Consider the following 20,172-nt stretch of genomic DNA (forward strand, 5'->3'; position numbering starts at 1 on the left):
TGCACAGACCTACATCATGCTCTCAAACTGTGTAAGCTAGTTGCTGCATCCTCTTCGCATCAAGTCTGTCTCCAATATGAAGTGTCCCAAATCATGTCTGTGTGAAAAATAAGTGATTGTGTGAGAACTAGAATTGACAAGTGATATTTTCTTATGGCAGTATAAGTAATTAACACCTTAACATTAGGTCCCCTTTTAAAGAGAATTAAGTGTAGGGGACAGTTTTATTTAGGGGGAGATAGCAGGTCAACAGAAAATACCACAAAGAGGTGGTGTACATCATCTGAGAGGTGAAAACCCGAAGATTAATTTGAGATGCAGCTGAGCACTGTGTCAGTTTGTTCTAGTCCTTAATCAGTATTAAAAAAATGTTTTTAAAAAATTATTGAATTGAATAGCCGGGCTTGGAACATTTTGATGGTAATATGTCATATTATAATTATATATGAAGGCCATTCCAGTGCTCAATTATGTCTAATAAGTTGGTGCAAAAACTTATTTGGGTTGACACCATTTGTTCCACAGATTACATTTTAGCATTTTATTTAGCCGGGCATTGGTGAAAATGGTCAGAAGTCTCTTAAATATATCTTTTAAAAATCCATTACATGATTTGGTATCAAAAACTTCTGACTATTTGTAGATTTCTGCAGAAATTTTATGTTATTTTTTTGGAGATTGGATGGCAAGCATTTCTGTTTAGGGAACTGTTGAGAAAACCCCTTATTGTTAATATACCTAGGGAAGCCATACACAATCTGATGGTCTTTAGATTATGGTTGTAAAATTTCATGAGGCTGAGATTATCCTAAAGGTCACAACAGGTCATTTTGTGCAGTGAAGTCAAGTTTAAAAAAAATGCTTATGGAATGACATGGCTTCTATGGGGTTAGGGTCATCCACTTAAATAAAATTGCGCTCATTGAATTCACAAGTCTCAGTTTGCTAGTTATACCCAGTTTATGCAATTTCAAGACTGTTAAGGGACCCCAGTATGCAAAAATATTCAAATACAATAGGCAAAAAAACCCCCACATTCATGCTGCAAGAGAAAAACTGCATGAGATAAGCATAACGTGGGCATGTCTGTAAAGGAAGGGGAGAACCCGTTTTCATTCAGATATCATGAGGTCAGATTTATTTCAACCTCTTCCTGAGTCCTCTACACACTGAAAGAAAACAATCTGCAGAAAGTTCAGACAGCCATCTGACACTAAGGGGTTAACAAGCACAGTCATTTCAAAGTCCAAACACTGCAATAAACTCATTAAGCCATTTTTGTTTTTGCTTTGGTCTTGAATTGCGTGCTGTACTTCTCCATTCTAAAGCTATCACAGCATTCATTCCCAAGAGCTCAGTCATCCATTTGTCTTTATTAGTACTGACATGTTTCCTGCAATTTATTTTCGCACAGTGATGTTCACATTAATCATGAGCATTTTATTCCTTGCGCATCAATGGACAGGTTCCCCTTCAGAGAGGAAAAACTTCTTGTTTGGTAGAGAGTCACATTTGGCTGCCTCTGCTTACTCATACGTGGCAGGTGGTTGCATATGATTGTGGTTTTGTCCTGGAAATTTGCATATTGCTTCCTGGCCTCGGTCGGTCGGTCGAGTGCTGTTGGTGATTGCTGAAATTGAGATTAGTGGGAGGGAAAGTCTGTGTGCACCACTTAAATATTCATCATAGACTAAATAATACGCTCAAATATTTTGAGCTTTGCTAAATTATTACACCAAAATAGAATTCTGTACATAAATTGTCAAAGTGTGATATACACCCCCGCGCTACAAACTGCATCCTTCAGTGCATCCCTGCATCCATCAGTATGGTAACAGGGGTCAGAAAAGTTTCTGATAGAAGAAGTCAGGCTCAGTACTTTTCCATATTAATCTAAATCTCTGTGGAAACAGGACATCCTGTTGCACAACCCTTTCCTCTTGATCTGGTAATGGGAAGTACCGTTTGTCAGGATTAGGCCATTACTGTGACATTTGTTTTCTTCCAGGCATAATCCTTTTCCCTCCTTACCACAACTATCAGTCCTGCGACTTTAGCACATGTTCAACCCACTACTTTTTTCCCCCCAGTGTCATTCAGAATCTTAATTAGCTGTTCAAATTGATCGGTTATTTTCAGATTGTCATCTAGCCAAATGTTTGCCAGGGAAATTAGTCTTCATTTGACTGTATCGTTCTTTCTAATAGTGGAAAGAAAAGAGTTCACTACAAATGTTCCCTTCAGTTGGTTAGTGTGTTTTATCAAGATGCTGCCATTAGATGACACTGAAAAATTTCATTAGGGCTGCACATCATTGGAAAAATTATTATCGTGATATATGGGGTATATATCTATATATCGGTTGACTGATGTTATTGGCTGATATTGTCCTATCAAAGGCCTATCAGTATTTGTATATGCTGTCTGATGTGTACCGTTATGAAAAACGTTTTTTACACAATATATAATGCAGAAAATGTCTCTTGGCGTGTTCTAGAAACCGTGTCAGCTATAAGATTATATATATATATATATATATTTTTTTTTTTAAATAGTCAGCAGGTGACTGAAACTGAACAGTAATGATGTGTATTTATTTTATTCCTATTTATTCTTTATTTACTCAGTTGCCATTTATAGAATCGGCCGACAGTGTAATGTGTTGTTAATATAATATATAACCGTATTAAATTATATTTAATGAACTTTTATGTATGGGAAAGTAGCCCTCTGGATGCCTATACAGAGTGGTGAAAAATTGGTGCACATCTATATAAAAGATGTCTTTTTTTGTCGGTTATTGATCAATTTTAAAATCTTTTAAAATCAGCATCAGCATCTGTCTAAAAATCCCATATCGCTCACACTCTAGAAATGATGTAGTTTATTGTACTGGCCGGCACAAATTACATCATTTTATCCATATAATGCATGCATGTCACAATCAGAGGAAATGTCCATGTTATATCATACAACTTATGTGGCTTTCTTGCCAAATATCTTACATCATTTAATAAGGATTAGATGCTAAATAGCTCTAGTCCTCTCAGTTCATTTGCTTGCGATTATTATAATAACTGTGTATTGATGTGACATTCTAACACGTTGTTAACATGTTTAAAAAAAGGATAAATGGCATGTCTTCTGTCTTTTCTCTGGTGTCTACCTCAGCACCTGGTCCAGTGGGATGCTGGAGACCCGGAGTGTTTGCTCCAGCTGGTGAAGGAGCTCATCCAGCAGTACCATCACTACCAATGCCAGCGTCTGCGTGAAAGCTCCAGGCTGCTCTTTGAGTATGATAGCCTGCTGGAGGATCCCAACTATGGCCGCAACATGGAGATTTATGCCGGACGCAAAAACAGCTGGGTAGGCAACTGTCTGTTTGTGATGTCCTACATTTTTATAAAACCATAGGTGTGTGTTGGTGTAAGAGCTAAAATAGCTAAAAGATAGTTTTACTGTGGAAACACTGTTTAGAACATAAATCCTAGTGATTGTTTAAGGTTGAAATGAGATGTAATGATATCAGTAAGGTTTGACTTTCCCACTATTAAAAAAATACTATTTATAGATTCCAGTTCTTTCACAAAATTGCACTCAATTTAGCATGCAGGCCCTAGAAGAAATGTTCTTGGAAAATACCAGACTGCTGTTTTAATGTACAAAAGAACTATTGTCAGACAAGTCAGAATCATGTGTTTTTGATTTTGGACATTTATTTTGACCACTCACAATACTCTGCCCCATGGCACATGATTTACACAGACACACAGATGCCAGCTTGATGGCATAATCCAATTTATGTGTCCACTGTATTGTACAGTACAATTCAATTATTGGGTTTGGAACATCGTCCTGCATGATTTTTCCTATTTATAGAAAGCAGACCTGAGGGCTGAGCGATAAAACCCAAATCTACTCTCTTCTAATGAGTCTTTACATATCTCAATAATTATATGAATCACGATATAGCATGTTTTATGCTAATGTAATAAATAAATAGTCTCTATTAAATTACCACATGGTAAAGCCATTTTTGCATACCCTATATTAGCATATGAGTGTTTATGGTTTGCTCCCACATGCAACGAATACATACTGATAAAAACACAATTTTGCTGCTGGTTTTCCAGACATAGCGATATTTTTTGTTGTTTGTTTTTTTTCAAAATTTTAACAATAAATATGATTTTATTGCCCATGCCTCATGCCGTCTGAAAGCTGGGAAGATGAATTTCAGATGCAGCTTAGCACTGTGTCAATTAGTCATAGATCTGTATTAACAATTAGCTAATTAATGAATTCATTCATTCAATAAATTCATTAAGTTAAATAAATTGAAAGTATTTAATTTTTTAATTGGAAAAGTGTATAAAGGTTTACAAAATTATGATGGCAGTATATGAAGGCAATTCACATGCTCAATTATGTCTCAAGTTGCTGCAGCAATTTTGGGGTTAATACTATTTGTTACACAGATTTGATGCCATATTTTCCATTTATTACCATTCGAGAATGGATAAAAAAAATTCAAAAAACCCTCCCAAATACTGACCTGATGCTGCTGTATGGTTTGCTGTACAGAACCATCTGAGAAGCCGTCATTAGAAACTGTTTGGGCAAGGGCAAATGATTGGCTGAACCATCTGTCAATCAATGTCTCCATCACCATTGTTGTTTTGAATGTCGCTTGGTGTCAGCGGTCGTTACACACACCTAAACCACGCCTGTCCTGCCAGTAGCCACAGCATGCTGATTGGCTGAACAACAGGCTGTTCAGACACAAACGCATTACTTGAAGCCTGAAAAGATCGATTCGCGATCTTGTCATCCTGTTTCAAGCTGCCATGCAAGGTAACTAAAATACCATATTAAGACCTTGAGGAACACCATAGGGAAAGCCATGCTGGGATTTGACCAAAAACCTTCTGATGTTTGTTGATATCTGCTTCCAAAACAAAGGTATTGTATTGGCCCAGATATTTGGATTTTTCAAACAGCCCTATGGTTTGTTATAATGATTCTCTCTGCAGACTTTACATTTCCATATGTTTTACCTCTATTTCTTGTTCTGCAGACGGGAGAGTTTTCAGCTCGCTTCCTTCTCAAACTCCCTGTGGACTTCAGCAACATCCCCGTCTATCTCCTAAAGGTAATTAACCACCGTACCCCATACACAAGGAACCCACCTGCATCTCTTTATGTCCACACATACATATGGCAGCACCTGCCCACAGAGCTGCAGACTCATTATTCTCAAAGTAGATTCATCATGAAATGAGCTTCCTTTACATATGACCGCTCTTCTGTTTACATTCTCTACTTTTCATTTGTTTACATGTATGTGTTTTCCATAAGTTTTCTTTTTTATGTGTGCAAAGATAATAGCCGGGTTTATTTAAATGAACTGCAATGCATGTGAGTGTGTGTGTCATGTGTGTGTGTGTGTGTGTGTGTATGTGCGTGTATGCAGACTCCGGTCTTGGGGGCTGTGAGTTGACTAATCAGCAAGCCGTCACTCTCGATCTGCTCTGAGCCGCGTGGTGTCTGGAGGCAGCTTAGCCCGAACACTCCCTCTCTCTCTCCGTCTCTCTCTCTCTCTCTCTCTCTCTCTCTCTCTGTCTCTCTCTCTCTCTCTCTCTCTCTCTCTCTCTCTCTCTCTCTCTCTCTCTCTCTCTCTCTCTCTCTCTCTCTCTCTCTCTCTCTCATCAGTGATTGCCTTTACCCCTCGCTCACTCTCTCTCTCCCTTATCTCCAGTTGTCTTTTCACTCTCTGTCGCTCCCCCCATCTTGGACTGCCTGCATGCTGGAGGCCCTGGGTCTCTGGCCTTTTCCAGCCTGGCCTCTGTTTATGAAGGAAAATGATGGTAAACATAAGGGAAACAGCAACCATCATCAGCCTCACATCAGCCTCTGTCCCCATGTTTCTCCGACCCGGAGCACCGAGACTCGTCTCTCTCTCTCTCGGCTTCGAGTGGACTCATCCAATGTCCAAGTTATATCTTACAGCCGCATAGCTGTTTGTGATGGGTTTTTTAATTTATTTTTTTACCTGTGTGTCTTGAGGCAGGAAAGTTTTCCGTCTCAGCCCGGAGAGGAGCTCTATTGGTGACATTTTTTTCAAACAAGCATGCTGTTTCTTGCTGGAGGTTTCTATGCAAAGGCTTTGAAAAGTGAGGCAGACACACTGACACCTTTAACCAGTGGGAGGTGAAGGCAGTGTAGCCATTGACACAATGTTGTCAAAGAAGAACTCTCTGTAATATTTAGTGATTTTTATTAGAGACGAAGTCTTGGATATGGATGTACATTTCTGTCACCCTAATCATATCATGTTTTTGCTTCACACACACACACACACACACACACCACACACACACACACACACACACACTGACAGTATTATGCTGTATTTGGCAGCTTGGTATACATAGTATCACCATGGGAGCACTTGAAGACTAAGAAAGAGTATCGACTCGCAGAGAGGAAAGTAATGAACATCAGCCCACACCTTGTCCTCCTACGCATTACAGAGGAACGGGATTATACAGCATATAGGCTGGACTCTAAGAACACAAATGTACTGTACGCCAAACCGATGACCTGAATTTTCAGTTTGACAGTTGTCATGCAATTAGATCTGTCAGTGGCAATGCTGTCTGAAGTCGGTTCATTTTGTGCACAGCACATTGCTGCACTGCATATAATTCCTTGTAGAGCAGCTGAAGTGCAATTAATCCACTCCTACAGTACTCCCCGGCTGAGCAGACAAATATACCCTATATATTCACAGTTAAGGAACATTGCAACCACAAGTTTGTTAAATCGAAAATCATTCGTGAATGCTGCGGCTCCATTTTAATGATGGGATCTTGTGTAAAACGTTGAGCACATGCCTTGCCTTACCAGTTATCCTCGGCCTGTGGTTCAATGTCGGAACCATCCAAGAATGAATATCTGAATTGATTAACTTGAAGGTTTTTTTAGCTCTTTGCTGATGTTGAAATACTGTCCTCAAAAGCCACTACCTCGAACAGAACATTGTAAGAAAGAACATATCTGACGCAGAAATATGTGTTGTATGAATTATTAAACAGACGGAACAGGCTGGACCTGCAGTTTGGGTAATTTGTGGTACTTTTCTCTCCTCATTGTATGTGCATTTAATAAAGGATTGTGAAAATAATAGAAGGATGAATGTTAATAGTGGTTTATTACATAATCAACAGCTAGAATTACTGAGGTCACATCATTTGTAGAGCTGCTGACCCCCCTCTGACCCCCCTTACTAGATCTCAGCTGATATATGACTGTCTTTAGGAGCCTGTAGCAGGTTCTTGTTTGAACGTAGATCATGTATAGAAATCAAACATTTTTGATGCATCAATAGTCTTTTTACAATCGCACCATAGCCCTCTGAATCATATTTGTGAGTTGCCTTGAGATTCACAGCTCTAGTCATTTGTGACACTCTCCTATTTTTTTTTATTTTTTTACCTGCACCATTTAGGGTATTTGTCCTTTTTTTTCCGCTGTAACACCACAGCAACAGCCAGATCCAACGGAAAGAAATCCAACATCTATCTAGACGGCTCTCTCCCAGGGGTGTAAGGATCTGGCCAGTTTGATTTACTCGATACCAGGACTGTATATATATTGTATTGGTCATTTATATTTTTCAATATCGTTTCTGTTGCTGTTGAAAAAGTAGCAAAGTCAATATTTACATCACTTGGACGACACTTTATGTTTTCACTTACAGTCATGGAAAAGAAATATTAGACCACCCTTGTTTTCGCCTTGCTTTGTTGTTCATTTTAATGCCTGGTTCAACTAAAGGTACATTTGTTTGGACAAATATAATGATAACAACAAAAATAGCTCATAAGAGTTTAATTTAAGAGCTTATATCTAGACATTTTCCATGGTTTTCTTGAAAGTGATTTCAGTTACTATCAAGAAAACCATGGAAAATGGCTAGATATCAGCTCTTAAATTAAACTCTTATGAGCTATTTTTGTTGTTATCATGATATTTGTCTAAACAAATGTACCTTTAGTTGTACCAGGCATTAAAATGAATAAGAAATTGAAGAAAATAATGGTCTAACCTTTTCCATGACTGTAGGAGCAAAGCGGCAGTGAGGCCGTGCTGGAGCAGAGTTACCATGTTGAAATTTCATCCATCCCTCCATTTTTCACTAACAGCTTAACTGGGGTCGCTGGGGAGCTGAAGCTGATCCCAGCTGACATTGGGCGAGAGGCAGGGTACACCCTGGACAGGTCTCCAGACTATCACAGGGCAGACACATAGAGACAGACAGCCATGCATGCTCTCATTCACTCTTATGGGCAAATAAGAATCACCAATTAAACATAAGCTGCATGTCCTTGGACTGTGGGAGGAACCACCCGCTATACCTCAGCTCTAATTAAAGAAAAGTCTGTTATATTTTGAATGACATGTTTTGGTGATAATGTGAACAAAATGTATAGTTACTAAAATGTATAAAATGATGTGCACTGCTGAAATGTTTCATGCAATACCATAAATATGCATGTAAGCCTTGCAATGCAATACAATGGAATCTGGCAAGGTGTTCCTAGATCATTTCACTGCTTGCAGGCCTTAACATTATTTTAACACAGGGCTGTTTTCAGTCAGAACACCCACTAAGTCCTCAAAATGCATTACAGCCTATTTCATAGCTGGTCTTTCTTTACAAAAACAGTCAACAGACCGCATCAAAAAGGTGATGCTGTTCAGACAGAATATCAGCCATCAGCCAGGTACTGTAGGTAGAGGTCAGACTGTTGACCCTAATTTGAATCAACCTCCTCATCAAATCCATGGATGTCCTTGCTTGAGGAGGGAAGGTTTGGCACTGAAGCGGAAATCTGTTCAGACACAGGCTACTCTGCGCTGCTAGTGAATGCCGAGATGTTGCTGGTGGGCGCAGAGCTGTGGAGGACGACTGTTACCTGGAGCGAAGCATCCGCGTGGTCTGAGCTCACCACTGTGGACATGTTTACCTTCCTGCATGCACTGCCCAGCCTCGGGGAGAGGGGAGGAATGCAAGTTTATTTTTTATTTTTATATTTTTTTTAAAGGGGGCAGCCCGTCATAGTCAAAATGAAAGAGTGGGAAGGACACTGAGAGCGGAGATGAAGGGAGGATAGTGAAATGCACACAGACGGATGTTGGCAGTTTTCTTCCTCTTTTAAAGGGCATGTGGTCCTCTTGGGCACAGTTTTAGTGTCTCATCCTTTGATTGTACCTTGACCTCTGGGTTGTCACCCATCTCAAGCTGCTTTTACTCATACCTTCTCATGTAGCATTGGCCCTTGACCTCCCACTGTATAGGATATTTCTTCATATCGGTCCTTAAACGTGGTTGCGCTACAGTATGTCTCATTTGTTCCGGTCTACTCAGCACATTTATTCTGGAAGGTTACATGACATAAAGGAAATATAGAACATATTCAGGCCTAGATGATTTATGTTACTTGCTACTAATTGTACTATACATTTCTTATCTTGTTCCATGTTATTCCGGGATTCTCCAAATTCTCAGGGACCCTTGAAAATATCAACTAACATCTGATATCATATGTGGACTTTTTGCATCTCATGGTGTTGTCTTTCCGTCTATCCTCCCTCTGTAGAGTATGCATATATGCAGCGGCGACATGCCTCTAAATGTCCACACTGATCAGCATGGAGTGACGCCACATTCGTGACTGAGCCCTCTGCTCGCGCTTCACTTGAGCTTTGTTTCCCCCACAAGCACTGGCCCATGTCACCCGCTCCAGAGCTGTGTGTGTGTGTGTGTTTGTGTGTGTGTTTGTGTGTGTGTGTGTGTGTGTGTGTGTGTGTGTGTGTGTGTGTCTGTCTGTCTGTGTGTGTGTGTCTGTGTGTGTCTGTGTGTGTGTGTCAAGCAGGTGTGATTTATCTAATCAAATGTTTAAGGTGACCATGCATTTGCTTTTGATTGCAAAAACTGAAAATATGATTCTTCTTAATATAATTCTATTTTTTTGTCCCTATACTTTGAGTAATAACATATTGTGCAGTTATACTTCAGCTTAATAAATCAAATGTGACATAAAAAGTATTAAAGCTTTATTAAATTAAGTATTGCTTGTTAGGTCTATGTTGCACATTTATCTATTATCTTATCCATCTATCCATCTATCCATCCATCCATCCATCAATGCAAGAGGTGTGGATGTGTGTCTAAGGCATATCTCTTGTCAGACTGACCTAAGATTTCGTATGTGGCTTGCACATGGCACGAAGGTGTGCATCCTCCATTTTGAAGATTTTTTAAATTAATTTTTCAAAATATATATATATGACGAAGTACGTTTCCGATCGGACGCCTTTTAGGGGAGCTCCGCCCCCATTGTGTGATAGGCCTACACCTGGACACAATTCGCTCTGGATTTCCACACCTGACTCATCTCATCTGTTGGTCTATTTAACCTACCTATCTTTCAGAGTTTTAAAGTGCGCTACAAGGTTAAATTTTCCAATAATATTCAAATAATATACAGCGAATATCAATGTTCAGTGTGTATGTGCTGGATGGTGTGCGAATACATACTTCCCTCAGGCACTGCACTAGTTTGAGTAAATACACCAACCAACATGTAACATTGTATGGTTTCAGTTTTCTGACTGTTGTTTAGAAATCACTATTGCAACAAATATGTATTCTATCATTGTCAGTAACGGCTAATCTAAACTTGCACCTGACTTGGCTGACTATGGGTGCAACATATCAGATAAAAAAATGTATTTATTTTCAGGTACATGTTTCGGTTTTTTGGACATAATTGATTGCCAGGTTCCAAAGGCATTCATTACTATTTAACTCTGACATAACATTATTTAAAAATATTCCTGTAGACCTTGAAGATTCCATGTAGTAATGAACAGAATTGCATGAACTGCAGAGCACCCATTTATCTAACTAAATTCTAAGACAATAAATCTCTGCTGTGCTGCTCTCTTTCGCACCACAAATAAATCCAAGGAAGCGGATCCTCTCCCGGACCTAATAAACAAAGATCTTCTGCCTTATCGGTATAAATCCTTTTAAAGCCCACATGTGAAGTGCTGCTGATGTTAAAGCAGTAAAGAGCACTTATTGTTAACAAGTTCTGATTGCCCCTCTGATCGTCTTAGCCGATGTTTTTCTTTTACACTTGAAGCACTTGAACTCTGTGTGCTTTATTGGATGCTGCTGCTTCAGGTTAGTTTGTACTATTTCCCATCACTGTTGGCACGCATTTTTAGCAAAATTAAAGGAATTTGGGCATTTTGGCAAATGTTTTCTGGCGGGGAGTTGGGTGGAAAGATCAACACTACTCTCTGTCTGACCGTAAAATAAAAGGCTACAGGCAGCAGCCGCTTAACTTAGCTTTAGCACAAAGATTGTAAACAGGGTGAAAAAGCTCTGAGCTGTTGCCAGACATCCAGGAAGTTACAGTGCTGCACCCAGCCAAGAAACAGCCCAGCACACAACTCCCTTGAAAATGCAAAATTGTAGTTTCACACTTCTGGTTTTATTAAACATTTGAGATGTTAATTAGTCAGGCTAGTTTTTTCCCTGTCTTTGTGCTAAGCTAAGCTAACCAGCTGCTGGCTGTAGGTGCATGTTAAACACCAATCTTCTCATCTAAAGCTCCGCCAGAAAGCAAATAAACACATTTCCCAAATAACAGATTTGTATTTGTACATGTCATTTATTAACCTTTTTGTATGTCAAGCTGTCCCCAGTGCCCAGCAACCAGTATCCCACTCCCACAGGTCAATTTAGCTTCCCTCAGAGCTGACCTGAGGGAGGTTTGCATGGAGCCCTGGGCATTCCTCTATCCTGGTTTTGTCTGTACAAACTGTGCATGCTTCAACAAGAGCACTTACATCTAATTATTTTTACTCTAATTATTTTGGGTCGTGCATCCTCGCCCCCTCCCCCCTCCAAACGCACACACACACACACGCACACACACACACACACACACACACACACACACACACACACACATACACACACACACTTTAACCTTCGGAGCTCCACATGCGGCAGCTGACAGGGGAGGGTCAGGGTGAAGCAGAGCCTTGGGCTCTCGCTCTGTCTTTTCATTTGTGGTGCCAGCGTCACTGACTTGATTATTTCTGTACTGCCTTTTCATTTCCTGTCTTGTTTTTTATTATTTTATACAAAAATCAACTCTTAAACTAGCCTTAAGCAAATATGGTATTTCCAAAGATTTTTTTTTTTTTGATAAATGTAAAATTTTAAATAAAAAAATTTAATCAGAAATTGGAATAAAATAACTTTCATGTTTGCACATTATTATTGTGATAATAATTAGATATGATTCAAAGTGAGGTCGTGTGGGTCCTGGCTTTTCTCATTTCAATAACATTTCTGCTCCGACTATTTACAGAGCTACAAATCAGCCTGAGTAAACAGCTCACAGAGGGGGAGTAGACGTGAAAAATTCCTCCTAATGATTCTCTATTAACGTGTTCCAGGAACTCCTCAGGGCTGTGTTTAACAATGGCACTGTCTCCCACCTCAGGAGCAGGAGGGTGAGAGCGCAGCGTTGTCTCCCCCCAAGGGGCACAGTGGAGGAGTTGAGGACAGATTAAAGGCTACTGCTGAGGTTGGGGCAAGAATGTCACAATCTCACTGCATATGCACTCTTAACATAAGAGTCCTCATCATTGTCAAGGCACATGACAACAAGCAGACTTTTCTTTTTTAATTTACAGTACAATGAATGCATGGGATAATGGTGCCAGTCGAATCCAACCTGGAACTGAACAAATTGAGGAAAATGATTAGCATTAGAATTAGCATTTTAGCAATTTTCTGATCAATATTATGATTACAATTTAAGTTCTGAGTACTTTATTTATTTCTGCAAGAATGAAATCAGATCAAATAATTAGATTAGGATTATAAGGTTTTTATCAGACTGATACTGATACTGATGAAGACATTTTTTTTTTTAAATCTGAAAAGAGGTTTTTTATGTGGATTATGATTACATAATTACATTGCAAAGGTTCTCAGACGGCAACTTTGTCAGAAGTGTCAGAAACTAAAGAACCCCAATAAACATTGTTTATATTTCATTAATAACTCTATCACTAACCATTCAATCAATATTTAGTGCAATGGTGTTCTTTACCTCTCAAAGATCATGGTTCAATGAGGATAATTCACTAGTTTTTAATTAAAAAAATGTTAAAACTTTTTTTTAATGTACATTTGAAATACCTACATATAAAATAGAATGGTTTTACATGACATTTAATTTATTTTATTTTCCATTTTTAATTTTTTTTTCTTCTTATGAAAAAATACTTTCAACTTTTATTTTTTAACTGTGAAATGGGTCAATTTGACCCACAACATAAGAGGAGGGTTAAACAAAAAAAGAACTTTATTCAAGAATATTTAACATTGCTATAGACTATAGAATGTATTCCTTTGTCGGACAATTCTTGAAAAAAAAGTAAAAGAAAAAATAATGCTAATACATTTCTAAATCACTTCTCTCTGTAAAAAAGTTTTCAGATCTGCACATATTGGACAAAATGTATGCGGTAACAATAGATGGAAATCTGTCTTTGATAGGCGAATATAGCTTATATTTTTGGTCAACCAGGATATCGGTCAAGCTCTAGAAATAATGAAGTTGCTTGTTGTTGAAGATCTTTCAGGGATATTTAAAAAAATAATAATAATAACATCAGAGTATTGTCAATTTCTTCTTACACATGCAATGTTTTTAATAGAAACAAATGAACAATTAGCCTCACATTTATTAGGATATTAATCAATAATATTCACATTATGGGATCAAAAATGGCATTGTATTTATTGATGGCAGCTTTGTTGGTGACTCATGGTAATAATGACTGCTGGTAATCAGACTGATGACCTGGAGAGACAGCTCTGCTAGTGTTAATTTCACAAACTGACAGGATGAGCTGCATCACTGTCCCAAGGAAACTGTGCTTCTTGAGTTTCATAAACTGCACCTTAATATAAAAATTGTTATAACAACAGTTGTTTACATTGCTAAGTTGCTCAAGGGCATTCAGCCATCCAGAGTTAAAAATGTAATTTGAATGATTAACCTCTTATCAAAGCTGCTGCCTCTCTACACTGGCTTTCTTTCTGCATTATTCCAAAAATGGAAAGCATCCCCATAACCTATAGCCTGTTCCAGAATGTTCTTACCATTCTGGTGTTAAATGGGTTATGGAGGGATCAAACAGGAAGTGAAACATATAGCATGAGGTCAGCTTTTGATTAATTCAGGGGGGCGTTTATGTAGGCGTTGTTTATTCTAATCAATAGATTACAGCACCCACTCGTCACCTCTGTGTATGTTTTTATTGGCTCATATTTAGTGTCTCAAAGTGAGGTTTTAAAATAGATCAGGAACATTAACAGTCAGTCAGAACCAAGTAATGAACTGATTTACAGTGAATGATGAGCTGCTATTAGAGCAGTAATCTGTGTTGATGTTGAACAATGATGTTGATGAATGTTGGTCATCAAGTTCGAATTAACTAATAATACATTAAACTGATATGGGAAATAATATATTTTTCCTTTAAGATTTATGAAGCTCATCAAAATGAATTTTAATTCATGCACTGAAATAGTTGATGCGTTGCTTTATTGTTATTTATGATGATACAATTGTGAAGAAAAATGCCTGCAGTCATATGCAGTAAAACTTTACCATTTTAGGATTAGACAATATTTTACTTATCTATTGACACAGTTTATGCATGTGAAGGTGTTGTCAGTATGCTCAGTTGGTTAATAGATTTCTGCACAGAAAAGAATTGAAGGTCACATGGCTCTTCAGTCCGACCTTTACAAAATAAACAGCTGCAAAAACTTGGGGGAAAAAGCATCCCAACCCCCATACAAAAATCGCTTTTTGTATTATCACAATGAGAGCAAATAAACAGCAAAGCCTCAAATTTGAGAAACTGGAACTAAAATGTTGCATGTACATGTTGGTTAACTATTAGTTGTCAATCATCAAATAGCATAATCAATGCTTCTCTCTATGAGCCCATCTTGGAACACATTGTCCAGTTCTCTCAAAGTTGGTATATACGACATCCAGAGTCTGTGCTGGGATTTTCTACATATGGGTGGCTGAGCCAAAATACTGGCAGCTAGCAGTGCTAACCATGGTAATGGCTGCTAACAGCGTTAACATTGGAAACATGCAGACAGAGCTAACAGTGTTGACGGAGTAAGCTACTCACTTACTGCACCACGCCATTACAAGTACTTGTTTACTACTATATTATTGTTCTGAAAGTCGTATGCAGCACCTTCAATACATCCATGGAAATAGAACATAATCTTTTAGATATTTGCACATTTCAGGTATTAACTCACTGAGACACTCGTCTGCTTTAACCTAAAGTTAATATTACTTGTTTATAGCTGTTAGGTATAATTTCTATCACAATTACATTAACTTGAACATGACATCTACTGATTGTAACCATATTTGATTAAACCGTTGGGAAAAGGTAAATAGTAGCATTTATAGTGCAATGCTTCACAGTCTTGTCAATCTTAAGCACAAAACTGCCTTCACACCAAATCCAGATTAAAATAGAGGTGAAGAGTGACACAAAGCCACCTATGTGACGGCCTACACCGCTGAATCACCAATGGCGACGGAGCACCTTTTTGGTATTCCAGGCTGGCATTCACACTTGTTTGTCCAAATTTTTTCGTGAGGACATGGTGGCCACCACAGCTTTCCAAGAGATAAGCCAAAAACCTGTTTGGAGCAGCTGCGGTTACCTTACCTTTCCGGTTGCCACATAATTGTCACTCCTTTCTCAACCGCTCATGAGGCTCTTGTTGTTGCGGTTTTCTGTCCAGCTTACAACGTCCTCCTCCGTGAGGCAGTTGAGCTTTTGGAGAAGTCGTGGCTGAAGATAGCCTGCTGCGTCACATGATGAGTCTTTCACAATTCTCTGCATAGACCTGGAAACAATGCTGTGGTCACTACAGACACACACACACACACACACACACACACACACACACACACACACACACACACACACATGAAGATGCAGCAATGCCCATCTTTAAAAATTAGGGCTATGATTAAACTGGCCCTCAATCGGCTATTATATCTGTCCATACTCTCTACTGTATATTGAGTCATTGCTGTGTCATGACCAGAGCAGAGAAATCAGTGGCACATTGATTGTCTTATTCTTCTGTTGGATTGACCTGCTTGGTTTACCACATGGCTTCACATTGGATTAAATAAGCTGTTGTCACATAAATTGAGTGAATTGAATAGAATTAGCCGTGACTGGATTATGCAGTCTAAAAAGACTGCAGTGTTACCATTTCTGGAAACATGTGACAAAAGGAAAAACAAAAAATGATCTAATGGCCACCTTCCATCCATTACCTTTTTGTCTTTCTATTCTTGGCCTGTCTGCTGCTTTGAGAGAAAGCTCGGGCCTGTGCGTGACTCTTGAGCATTTGGTGCCAAAGCAAGTGGTTGTAATTTGTGGCCTTGCCGTGCCCTTGCACGGTAAACACTGACTAAGAGCTCAGGAATCTTAAGAGCTATAAAATAATTGCAGGTTACTCCCATAATGCCTAGAGTGCTAGTTGCCTCAGTTCTGCCTCTTCTGTCTCATCCCTTTTTGCATGCTGCCTCTGCTGGTGCTATGCAAAAATGTAGTGCATGTACAGTTCTATATGTACTTGTACATTATAGTAGTTTCCTAATGACAAAGATGATTTAGTCCCTCAGGTGGCATACAAGTTGAGTAAATGTTTACTGTTCTGTTATAAAGTGCTGACGCATTTTTGTAGGCCAACATGGAAGTTAGCATTGCTCTGGTTCCCTCAACAAATAGCCAGGGGGTTTTCCACTGGATTTTAGTTTGTCACAGAAGTTAAGGTCAAAAGTTTATAATACTTCAAGTTTTTATTCAGCATATTAATCTTCACAAAGAAGAAGAAGAAGATTGAGGTGTAAATGGCAGAAGAAAGGAAGCTAATGTTCGGCTATAAATGAACTACACGCTGGGCGTAGGCTTAACGCCGGGATTCCACTGGATGCGTAACGACTCCGAAAGGGGTCCGTCCGCAATGGCTGCGTATCTACGCGGTCCGTCAACACCCACCGGATCCGTCTGTGTCGGAGCTGTTGCGGACAGCAGAGTCCCGAGGACGCACGAGATCTCGCAAATTCACGCCTAATCAATTGATATAACTGGAAGATAATCAACATCTCCTCGTTAATGACTGGAGACAAATCCAGCAACTCCGTCTTAACGAGCGCTAACGAGGTCGGCTGGCTTGTTAACAAGAGCCTCTTGTTAACAAGCCTTAGTGATCTCTGTTTGTTTACAACAAGCACCGGAGTGAGCGGTGTCAGTCGGGTGAAAAGACGAGTGAAAACCTCTAACCTGTTGATTTCAGGTCTTCAAGTTATGAAATGCAATCCGCCGTGAACCCGAGTTACTTTATTTTGAAAATATACCGGATGTTTTATTTTGTGTCTGTGCACGACTTCCTGTCCCGAACGATCTGTTCTGTGCTGAATTTATGCGTCGTGCTCCGTCGTCCGACAAAAATAGAAGCTCTGCGCAAGTGTTGCGAGGGCTGTCGGATGGCCCTGCGTTGTCGGACTCATTACGCAGCGGATCTGCAGTCGGTGGAATCTCACACATTGATTATAATGGGTGCGTAACGGCTCCGATGACGGATCTGCAGCTGTTACGCATCCAGTGGAATCCAGGGGTCACTCCTGTTGTTCAGCATGGTGACAATTTCCCAGTTAACCTCTGCAGTCTCATTTAGCCACTTCCACTAATCACCTTTTTAGGACATTTACCACAGAGCTTATTGCAGACATCTAACCAAAATACTATTAAAAAAACCCTTGACTTTGAGATAAGAGAACTGGTTGTGCTATTCATTCATGATATTGAGGTCCCTAGGAGTGGTGCTAGGGCAGAATTACAGGAATCATGTGGGAAGGTCTTAGTTCCTTCAACTATGCTCCCAGTTGAGGATGGAGCTCCAACCGAACATTTCACAATGTATTTACTAAATTAGAAGAAGTTCATAATCACAATACCAGAGCTAGGGCAACTAATCTGAAAAGGGTTCAACTGAGGCAGCTAGATTAAACCTCCAAATAAGGTCATTGTAATTTGGTCACAAAAGTCATATCATTTTTGTTTTTATTGGCATGTTTATGGTTGTTGATCAGCTTCCTCCATCTTTGTTGGTGCAGAGGTATGACTGATGGAACATCTAGGACCGTCATGGAAATAATTCCTGGATTTTATTGTTTTTTCCCCAGACAATTGTCTCATACATTTGTATTTTTACCACTGAATTTTAATTCGTCAAATACACTAAATTAAACTAAACTAAAATGCAGGTCTTAGGACTTACTCCTGCAGCACTCTATAGCTATTTGAGAAGTTAAAAATGGGTGCAATACTGTTAAACTGTTACCATCACATTGCTCACATATTAACATTTCATTGTTAATTGCAGTAATTGAGAATTGACTGAAATGAATAGTGAAGCCAATTCCACTTTTGCCAGAGACGATATGCTCTCTGCATAGAGCTGTCCTTTTAAAACGTGCATACTGTATGTTTTAATAGCATATTTGAAATGTACATTTACTACTTATAGCACTGAAAATGCAAAAGCAGTTTTCAGCTATGTTTTGCATAAATTCCGGGGAAAACCAAAGCATATCAAGATGTATTCATTTTGTTTTCATAGGGATTTCTGAAAGTCCTGTTGCTGAGTGATGGCGTATCTGTATAGCACTGAGACATGGCATTTAGTAGGGAAGCAAGTTGCCCAAAAGACATCGTCAAGTAATTGCCAGTTTGGGCTTCACTAATGCAGTGTACCACTGAAATCTGAAAAGGCCAGCCAATGCTTCCACGCAGATAAACAATTATGTGGCTTTTAAATGGTGGATGTATTATAGCTTGGTATGCTCTTGAAGATGAATTTAAATGTCAGCCGTAACAGCTCTAAAACAGAAATAAGAAGTGAGAGAGGAGAAAGTGTTAAAAAAAAAGTGTTTTTTTTACCATTTTATCTTTATGCCATAACTATCACAGAAATGTAATTACTGATCGTATCATTAGTTAATGTATATTTCTGAAGGCTTGTTTCAAATCAGTATTATCAAATGATACCAAATATGGGTAATATCTGCTCCTTGATGGTCTGAGTCCAAACTGATGGCAGGAAATGCACACCCCTGTGCTGAGTTTGCTGGCGCAGCAAACTGAAACTCCTCTGTTGCAAGAGGTTGGATGCAGTTGCAAAAGAGAAGGATACAGTGGGTCTAACGTAAGTCTTACATCATTCTTTGATTTCAGTGTAACAGGACAAGGTCATCTGTAATATAGGATTATTTGTAAAAAAAAAAAAAAAAAAAAAAGAAAAAAAGATCCATTCATTGAGAATTAATTGTTAAAGTTACAAATATTTTCATGCAATAAAACCCTGTTTTTCATATGGCAATATAAAAATAAAACATGTCAGTTCACATCTAGTGGATTTTACTGTGGAGAAGTAGGAATTCTGGATTGGCCTCATGCCCTGCCCACCACTGCTGCTAGTGCTAGGTTTACCAGTGAAAGAGCAGAGCAGAACGGAGTCCCGCGGCTAGATCATGGTCTTCAGAGGTAGCTTCAGCATCCGGTCCATTTTTTTTTTCATCAGAGAGATTCAGCTTCATGTTTGAGCTTCCAGACCAAAATTGACAAATAGCAGACAGGTCAGAAGTCTAGCTAGCATCTTTTATCTTGTTAACTTGTCACTGGCAGCGGCTGACACAGCGCTCATGGATATGAAACATACAGTTATATCTGAGACGATGTTTTACGGCAAAACACAAGGTATACAAATATAATGGAATACAGTCAGGCATTGTATATATCTTTTAATATGTATTCTCCTGTGTTTAAGAGGTCCATCTGAGTGGAAAGAAATACATTTTTGCTGCGTCGTGGATTGGTCAAACAAGCGGCGGACTTTCACCCAGGAGAGCGGGGTTTGCATTCCGTGTTAAAACAAAAGTAAAC

The 20,172-nt window shown here is 39.0% G+C and overlaps 1 protein-coding gene across 2 annotated transcripts in view; it reads left to right on the forward strand.

The window, feature by feature from the left end:
- Positions 1–20,172, forward strand: part of babam2 (BRISC and BRCA1 A complex member 2) — a 101,061-nt gene that overhangs the window by 22,990 nt on the left and 57,899 nt on the right. For both annotated transcript variants that reach the window (XM_059353582.1, XM_059353583.1), the window contains exons 5-6: positions 3,172–3,366; positions 5,078–5,152. In XM_059353582.1, coding sequence (XP_059209565.1) covers positions 3,172–3,366; positions 5,078–5,152 — 270 coding nt within the window. The remainder of the gene's footprint in view (positions 1–3,171; positions 3,367–5,077; positions 5,153–20,172) is intronic.

This window comes from Centropristis striata, chromosome 16 (assembly GCF_030273125.1).
Source record: "Centropristis striata isolate RG_2023a ecotype Rhode Island chromosome 16, C.striata_1.0, whole genome shotgun sequence".
Classification (NCBI taxonomy): domain Eukaryota; kingdom Metazoa; phylum Chordata; class Actinopteri; order Perciformes; family Serranidae; genus Centropristis; species Centropristis striata.